The following is an 8,974-nucleotide window of genomic DNA, read 5'->3' on the forward strand; positions in this document are numbered from 1 at the left end:
GGAGAACAAAGAGTTTTCTCTAAATAAAGTGACACCTAAATAGGTTTAATAAATGTTGTTTTGATCGTTGTTGATATTTAGGTATTGATTCGATTCCCAGTCAAGTTTTTCCTGTTAATATCTGATATAGATCACCTTTTTTTTTACAATTGCAATGACATAAGTTGACCTCTAGAGGAGGCTAGAGCCCCGTACAATGTATTTCAGAAACACCTTGCTTAGCATTTTCAAGTTGGTCACTCCCAGTAAAGCTAACAAGAGATACGGTGTGTACTGTACATGTGATGAGCTATGAGGTACAGTAAGTGGTGTGACTGTGAGACTGAATGAAATTTCTGTCCATGTCTGTCTTGCACTGATGACAAGAGAGAGACAGAACGTCACCAAAGATGTCGGAGAGATAAAACTGAGAAAAACCAAATGAGGGCCACTCATCATCTGATCCAGTGCGTCCTTCTCCTTTGTCGCCACAGATTATATTTATCAAACATGGCAAAACATTATTTCAAACCATTTTTTTTATTTGACAAAGAGTTTCTGGACTATAGCTGACAGTCATAAAGTATCTCCCTAGTGCAGTACAATCAGAAGTAACCTGCGAAAGATTTCCCCAAAATATATTAGTGTAAAAATGTTGTGAGATAACAACATGTCGTGAGTGCAATATTTTTTTTTTTTTTTGAATGCCGTCTGTTTCACATTTAATCAGCTTCCCTTTCCTCTGTGCTTTATAAATTATTGACTATTTCATGAAACCTGTGTAAACTACCATTCTAATATTGTGGACACGCCTCTTTCATATACCAGCTTCACATGTGGTGATGATATTGCACGTCAGTAGTGGTCACCTCGCCCCACCGAGGCTCACCCTCGTCTCCCTGTCCAGTGCTTTAAAGTTTGCATGACTGCACGGTCATGCTGTCCTCCGGCCAGCGGTACGAGTCCACCACAAAGTCATCGTAGTCCGTGCTGTAGGTGAGCGAGCGCACGTACGCTTCTTTGTCGGACGGCTCTGGGCGAAGAGTGGCCATGTTGTGCTCGTAGGCGTACTCCACGATCTGCAACGCAAACGCTTTTGCAGTTTTACAGTCTCACAACCGCCCGGCCCATACAGCCGGGACTCACGCAGGCCCGGTGAGCCACATGCGCTGATATGTTGCGTGTGCACTGGGCTCTCACCTTCACAGCCAGTGTGACAGAGGCGTCCCTGATGGAGCCGAGAGGAGGATACAGTCGTCCCTCTGCCAGGTCCTTATCCGTCACCATGTGAGCGAGTGACTGTAAAACAGCAAACGCATCGCTCCCGTTACCTCAGAGAGGATTTAAATAACACGCGTATACTGCGTTAGTCAGATTACTCTCGGCTGAGGTTATGGACATGAAGAGGGAAGGTAAGACTTGCTGTTTGAGCTTTGAGTTTCTAGTCAATAGTTCACTGTGTTCACTGTGAACAGTTTAGGTTAAAACAAACAATCATCATTTCAAATATAGAATTGGGGGGAAACTAGGAATCAGTGTTGTAGTAAATTTGCACAAGTTATGTGTCCTTCATGAACCCAAGTGAAAAAAGTCTTGGTTTTATTATTCTTTCTTTCACAGTTGTACTTTCCCTCAGATGTATTACAACCAATTTACTTTAAAATGCTATTTACACGTCAGTAATACTAATAATGCAGTGATTAAATATAAATTAATATAAATTCACAGGGGCTATTCTTTTTAAATGCAATGAATACTCGGACTAATGTACTAATGTACTTTTACATTTTCGTGCAGGACTCTTAAAAGTAATGGCCTTATTTGACAGTCTCATTACAAAGATAAAAAGCACTAGTACTAGTAAATACTTCCACCATCATGTTGTCATAATGTACCATGAAAGGCTCGAAAACATTCATTAGCTTCTCAAGATGCGGCCGGCATGAGACCTCAGGGGTGTTACCAAAGGTTCAGTGAAGACATTAATTATTGTGAACGCATTCATTTAAGAATAATATAAATGTGTGTGTGGGTGTGTGTATTCTGTATACTGTATGTCACACTGTTACCTCGGCTGCAGTAAGGAAGATTTCCTCTGTAATTTGTCGAATGGCGCACGCCGTGACGCCCAGGCCCACGCCGGGGAAGATGTAGGCGTTGTTTCCCTGACCAGGGTGGAATGTCCTGCCATCGGGCAGAGTGACGGGGTCAAACGGACTGCCGCTGGCAAAGATGCCCCGCCCCTGCGGCACAGAGTAGTATCGTTCACCCATTTTGTGGGAGTCATGTGCGGGAGTCAAACAAGGCCCCGGAGCGAGTGCGGTACCTCTGTGAACGTGTAACACTGCTCAGCAGTGCACTCGGCTTTGCTGGTCGGGTTGCTGAGGGCAAAGATGATCGGGCGTTGGTTGAACGAGGCCATGTCCCTGATGATCTGCTCGGAGAAAGCTCCGGCAATAGCTGCCACGCCTGAGACAGAAAACCAATCAATATGCAGTACATTACATCTTAGATCATTTCTTTAATATTCTAGTGGTAGCGGTAGGTCAGGGTCAGGACAGTTTCAAACTGGTAGTCACAGTGTTGTTCCTGGTAACCATGTCCTTAATATAACCATAACTGCGTTTATTGTTGTGACCGTGACGATGCAGTTCCTCTGATAGGCACACACGACAACGCTTGTTGTTTTACCAATGATAGCCGTGGGTTTCAGTTCCCGCACGACGTCCTCCAGCTTCTTCATCTGCGGGTGTTCGTGAGCAAACCTCTCCTTCTCGTGAGTCAGGTTGTCCCGACCCTGAGGATTTAAAAGAAAAGAGCAGATGAAGGGGGGGGGGACATTAAAAGACATGAAAACATCTGTGGAAACTCTACAACAACAAAAACAATGCACTGACTTCAATGTGTGGAGTCGCTGACATTGTTCTCCAGCAGGTTTAGGTTTAGTGATGAGGAAATTAATGATTTCTGATCAGGATCATTAGTTGGGAACAGGAAGGTGACAAGAGAAGGTGAAAGAGGATACGAGGATGGCAGGAGGAATGGAAGGGAGAAGACAGTGAAGAGGAGGAATGGGGGCGGAATAACAAAAAACATGGATATTGTGGACATAACAGATGTCTAACCCTCCGGAGAGCCTTGTGCAGTGATTCCAAGGAAAGACCTCTGGCATATAAATCAACAAACCTCGGGAAATGTGCTTTTCTGGATTATGGAGGAAGCACTGATGTCAAACTGAGGGCTTTGGTTTGTCAATGGTCAGACACATCAACCTGCTTCTTTGGGTGCATGTGTTTGTGTTTGCAGGATTTTTTACTACGACACCTTGACAACGAGACCCTTGGAATCAACCATCCAGATCTTTTTCAAGCACTCGTCCTTGGGGAGTCCTTCCTTCTCCATGGTCATGGTGATGAGCTCAGCGATCCCCATCGCTGCCTGCAAGACAAAAGACACAAAAAAGGCGCGGGGGGGGGGGATATAAAGAGAAGCTTGTTCATGACATCTACCCACCAGCTCTGACAACTTTAGCTTGACATGCAAATCACATGCAAAAAAAGAAATATCTGATCTGAAATCACAATAATCTCTTTCCATTTGAGGAAAAAAATCACAGTGAGACATTTACTACCGTATCACCGACATGTAAGCATGTGACACGCATCATTTTCAGTGGTTGTATCTCAATACAATTAGAATCAATTGCATCATATTAAAAAAAAAAAAGGTTTAATTGCCATAATGATGATGATGATGTTTTTTCCATCTTAAAGTTTGCATTTTGCCTTCATTAGATTGGATACAGTGACGAGCTGACAGGAAATGAAAGAACAGAGAGGGCGAGGGTGCAAACCTACCTCCCCTGCACCTTGGAACACGATGGTGTGGTCACACATTTTGCTTTTGGTGATGCGGAGAGCGGCCAGGAGTCCAGCGACCGCCACGGCAGCGGTACCTATTGAATATACATTAGCATCAACACAACCTCAAAACAACATGGTGAAATTATATAATTCATAAAAGTGGTGGTCGTTCCCAAAGAACTAGACGTGCTCTTTAAATTGCTGAATCATTAATGCACTCATCTCTTCAATAAGGTTTTTACAAGTGGGTCCCTGAGCCTGTGGTGCCACTGGTGGAATTCAAACAATGTGGTATGCAAAATATATAATCATTATTATTTAAAAATGGGATTCTCAACTGTTTTTATGGGGAAGGAACGTGTTCTTCAAAGGAACAGCTGTGCATGTTTCCTCTTTTTCTTTCCCTGACTTTAGCTCTCCTGTTGTTTGTACAAATATCATTCATATTCATATTTTTACTAAACATGTGCTTACCTTGGATGTCGTCGTTGAATGTGCAGTACTTGTTGCGGTACTTGCTCAGCAGACGGAAAGCATTCACATTTGCAAAGTCCTCAAACTGTATCAGACAGTCCAACCCGTACCTGTGGGAAAAAAAGAGATGCATTTATTCTGGCTGAACCAACGGAGAGCCTGAAAAAAAGGGAAGCGGTATAGAGAGAGAGAGCAGCCTCAGTCCAGAGGGGGGCGCTCTCCCACTGCACAACGAAACGTAGGTGGGGAATGACGAGAGAGGATGCTGCTTCTCGTTGGTGATCACAAATGATTGTATTTTTACTTTTCTGAATATGGCAGCTATAGGACGAAAAAAAAGCTATCCCTTTTGTTAAAGGTATAATGTCCAAAGTGGCTGAAATTAAAGTTGAATAGACATTTGACAAGCTGACACCTGTCTCCTCCAGCTGTGCGACAGCCCCTCACTACGAGTTCACGTGAGAAAAGGTCGAACCCGCACAAAAGAAGCGGAGTGACATTAACAGCAAATCTGAAAGAGAAGAGCCCGGAGCCCGGAGCCCACCCAGTCCCTCCCAGTAAACCAGCAGTGTTCACTTTAACAAGACGCTGCTCAGACCACCTATCACCCACACCCACACACGCACACACACACACACACACACGCACAGACACACACACACACGCACACACACACACACACACACACGCACAGACACACACGCACTAAGCCCCTACAATAACATACAAGGAAAATAAGCCATGAAACCAGTGTTATGAGTCCGTAAATTAGATTTGGTAGCGACACAAAGGAATCCCAGGTTCACATGCAACTCAACAGGTGGAACTGCTGTTCAGGAATTTACTGGATATTTGCTGCCGCTCAGTCTCAGCAATGAAAAGAGAGTTTTTGAGCCAGCGGAAAAAGGAAGGAACAAAAAGAAAAGGAGAACAAGGTTTTGTAGCCGCAGGACAAAATTATGTATATTAATCAAGATGCAGTATTTATTGTGGCACCAACTGCAAAATATCTAACGTTGCACTGATTTGGTCAAACTTCATGACTTTTCTGACAGCAGCCTATGTCAAACTTCCTCTTCCTGCAGGATAGACGCAAGTCAATCATCATTTCAATACTTCAGAGATAAGGGAAAACTACACCAACGTGTGTTGTGATTCACAGTGAAGATAAGCTGCATAAAGCTTAAGTCAACTCCACAGATAAAAAAACAACGGAAGGAGCGGCGAGGTCGTCTACAGTTAAGGCTTCTTTAGTTTTTCCTTTTCCTTCACTGTCCTGTAACTTTCTCACTGTCTCTTCGGGGAAACCCCACCCAACACCTAGTAAGGAAAAAAAGAGGGTTCTACAGCCCAATAAAGCTGCTTCCCACTTGTCGCGGCGGCTGCTTAACTGCTCAAGATGTTTCATCTGGAGGGAGGACGGAGCTGAACGGAAGGAAGCGAGGCCAGAGAGAAGTGCAGCATGAGAAAAGCGACCGGAGCTCAGCCGTAATAAAACCTAATGTCCTGATCAGAGCGTGCCGTTTCGCCGGGTCCGCGTTCAGCCATCCCTCCGCCTCGCTGCGAGACGCCGACACCCAACACGGATTCCGACAGCCCTGCTGACTCACTGCCAGCACGGCAGTCGAGCGTCGGGAAGAGAGAAAATGTGTTTTCTATCAAGCAGAGAGCGGCAGCACTAAAGCGCGGTGAGTCTGTGCGAGGGGAAGGAATAATGAGGCCAAGAAGGGAGCAATAAACTTTTCATTGTGTTTGGGCTTTGGGAGACGGAGACAAGGGCAAGGCGACAGGCGAGGACAGATGTGGCCTCCTGGCTGCTGCCAGCGCAGCTCCCTCTGGTGCGGTGCGGGGCACCTCGCTGCCGGAGGGGTCACGGCAGTTCGCGCAGAACCGACGCTGCTCGTCGCACCGGAGTCCAAAAGAGGACAAGTGGACTCGGGGTGTAGTCGTCTGCACAAGTAAAAGAGCACGTTGAACTTCCTGTTAACTATTCTCGTCGTACAGTAAAGACCGGGGGAGGATCGTGTGCCCCGCCAAACCTTGAATTCATAGGTGTTTTTTACCTCTTTTTTTCTTTCCCCCCCCCCCAACACAGTGACAGTCACAAAGGTTCAGAGACATTCGACGCGGATCTGAGAGTGAATGAGGCGTGAACATGCGCATATTTATGGGCTTTCACTGACCACAAACTGCAGATCTGTGGTTGTGGGATTTCAGAAAGAAAAGGAACATCTTCCCAATGCAGAACGCTCTTTTGGTGCTTGTGTGTGTGTGTGTGTGTGCATGTGTGTGCGTGTGTGTCTGTGTGTGTGTGTGTGTGTGTCTGTCTGTGTGTGTGTGTGTGCATGTGTGTGTGTGTCTGTGTGTGTGTGTGTGTGTGTGTGTGTGTGTGTGTGTCTGTGTGTGTGTGTGTGTGGAGGCCATTTGCCCCTTCACTCGTCTTTCCTTGCTGAATTCAAATTAAAAAAATTACCCTGGACAAAGAAGCAGGATTTGCTTTTGTGTCCAAGCTCCGAGTCTCAAGGGCAGCAACCTCGGCGAGCCAGGGAAACACCCAAAAAGATGAAAAACACAGACCATTTTCCCGAAATAATAATTTCCCCACAGGAGAGGAGGAAGATTGAAGGAGCGGGATGGAGATTTCGCACAGAATGCACCATAACTGCAACAAACTGTATGGATCCATGGCCTGCTGCGACGTGACGTCTTTCAGAGAATGAGCACTCTCTGAAAAGTAGACGCTCAAAAACGCTGCGTGCTATCGGACGTTAGACACATCCTCAAGCGTAACTATCTGCCACACTAGAACAACACACAGCTCCTTTGCGGCCAACACATTTGACTCTGATTTAGGACTTGCCACAATAATTTGAATATTAGAATAAAAGAAAAAACAAAACTATTTGCTGGTGCAGTACTCGTGGGGTTTCTTGGCACTGCCAAACGACTCCAATATACCGAGTGGGAATGAAATATTATCATGAGGCTTGATGATATGAAAAAGAGCATGAGCGGATGAGATGACAGACGCCTTCTCATGTGGCGAGCCGCTCAGGCGCGTGGTGTTATGTCTGGGCCAATCTGTAGGATGAGCGATTTAACGAGTGACCCAGCTCCTTCAGGAAACACAAGTCTGGCCTCGGCGGAGACTTGATGAAATCTGAATCTCCGGCATATATTATTAGCGTGTCTTCTATAATACACTGCTGCGGTGGGGGGGGGGGGGGGGGATGCAACTAGATGCAAAAGGAGAGAGCACAAACTGATACTTTTCGTGACGACCGTGGAGTCGGCGGAGGATCTCGGCAAAAGCAGGTCGCAGACAAGGGCTCTGTACAAACACAGCTGTCAAACCTGTTTGCGCGCACACAGGCTGTCTGTCACCTCCGTCCCAGAGGGGGTTTGTGGCGGAGGCCTTAATAAATCCCCCCCCCCCCCCCTTTCACTCTCCACCATCTCTCAGCACACATTATTTCGCAAATCCCCCCCGTCATTAATGACAAAGACGCACTCTCTGCATTCTTCCTCCTCTCCTCCGTTGCTCCTTTCATTCATCCGTCCGTCCATTGCTCTGCCTGTTCCTTACTCCCTCTGTGCCACGAGTTTAAAAAAATAGTTGGTGGCATTCCTGACGTCTTTGCATGCTACGGAGAATGCTTACGTGTACAGTACCCAGGTCGTCCGGTGTGGGGGTGCGACGAGGCCAAAACCATGGGGCTGCAACGCCGCCCGCTAGCGCGTTTCTTAAGGTGTCAACGAGTGATGTTCACAAACTGCGCTCGCTGTGTTGTGGGGTGCGGTCCGCACCACTTTTTGGTTTCCGATTCACGGAGCCTGGGCTTCGCCGGGAAACCCGGATATTTTTTTTCCGGCGCACACACAAAATCGACAGCTAACGGACGGCGGGGAAGTATTCGCTGATTTCTCTTCTCTTATTTGTCTTACCACGAATACTTATTTCACTCAACATCAACATTCCCATTCAAGACTAAATTCCCCCCATGACACGTGTGGTATAATGGTATTCGTCTGTGTCATAGAGCGCCAAAAAAGGGAAAGAAATAAAAATCTATTCAAATCACCTCCGTGAGTCAGACCACTGCGCTGGGTGGCATTTTCTTTTATTACGATGAACCACACAGTGCAGTTTCAGTCACTCCCCCATGCGCTGCCAAAAGAACCCAACAAACGACAGCAGCAAATATATAAATATATATTTGACACATTATTTAAAAGATTTCCATGGGAACCAACGGGCTTGGAGCTTCGATCGCCACAGGCAGGGGAGGATTAACACATTGTTAGTCTTTTTTCTTTTTACAACTAATTCAACATGTAAAATACAGATAAATGCCAAACTAGTTTGCCGTTTTAGGGAATGTGCTATTTTGCTTTCCTGCCCGGACTTAGATGAGAAGGTCGATGGTCTGATATTTGTCTGTTGAGTACAGTATGTGTTTAAGATGTGGTTATGTTTACTATCTCTTCTTGTACTTATCACATGTGCAATCATATGCATCTTTCCTCCAGGACTGGGAAGAGTTTTTGTTACTTTTATCTTTTCCTTTCTACTTTTTTTGTGTGTTCATCATCAAATCAGAATGTCACTGGAAAGTTTCTGGCTCATGAACAGAACAAAAAATTGTGAAATTGGGCTT

General features: G+C 45.7%; 1 protein-coding gene and 1 long non-coding RNA gene across 2 annotated transcripts in view; one reads left to right on the forward strand and one right to left on the reverse strand.

Annotated features, from left to right (window-relative positions):
- Window positions 1-500: 500 nt before the first annotated feature.
- me1 (malic enzyme 1, NADP(+)-dependent, cytosolic) overlaps window positions 501-8,974 on the reverse strand; it is a 67,216-nt gene continuing 58,742 nt past the window's right edge. Inside the window, exons 7-14 of the mRNA XM_035637670.2 lie at window positions 4,317-4,426; window positions 3,837-3,934; window positions 3,304-3,417; window positions 2,671-2,776; window positions 2,306-2,448; window positions 2,049-2,222; window positions 1,180-1,278; window positions 501-1,058 (exon numbers count right to left, since the gene is read on the reverse strand). Of these exons, the coding sequence (XP_035493563.2) occupies window positions 891-1,058; window positions 1,180-1,278; window positions 2,049-2,222; window positions 2,306-2,448; window positions 2,671-2,776; window positions 3,304-3,417; window positions 3,837-3,934; window positions 4,317-4,426 (1,012 nt within the window). The 3' untranslated portion in view covers window positions 501-890. The remainder of the gene's footprint in view (window positions 1,059-1,179; window positions 1,279-2,048; window positions 2,223-2,305; window positions 2,449-2,670; window positions 2,777-3,303; window positions 3,418-3,836; window positions 3,935-4,316; window positions 4,427-8,974) is intronic.
- LOC118312783 overlaps window positions 5,605-8,974 on the forward strand; it is a 7,825-nt gene continuing 4,455 nt past the window's right edge. Inside the window, exon 1 of the long non-coding RNA XR_004794316.2 lies at window positions 5,605-6,004. This is a non-coding gene — a long non-coding RNA (uncharacterized LOC118312783). The remainder of the gene's footprint in view (window positions 6,005-8,974) is intronic.

This window comes from Scophthalmus maximus, chromosome 1, assembly GCF_022379125.1.
Source record: "Scophthalmus maximus strain ysfricsl-2021 chromosome 1, ASM2237912v1, whole genome shotgun sequence".
NCBI lineage: Eukaryota > Metazoa > Chordata > Actinopteri > Pleuronectiformes > Scophthalmidae > Scophthalmus > Scophthalmus maximus.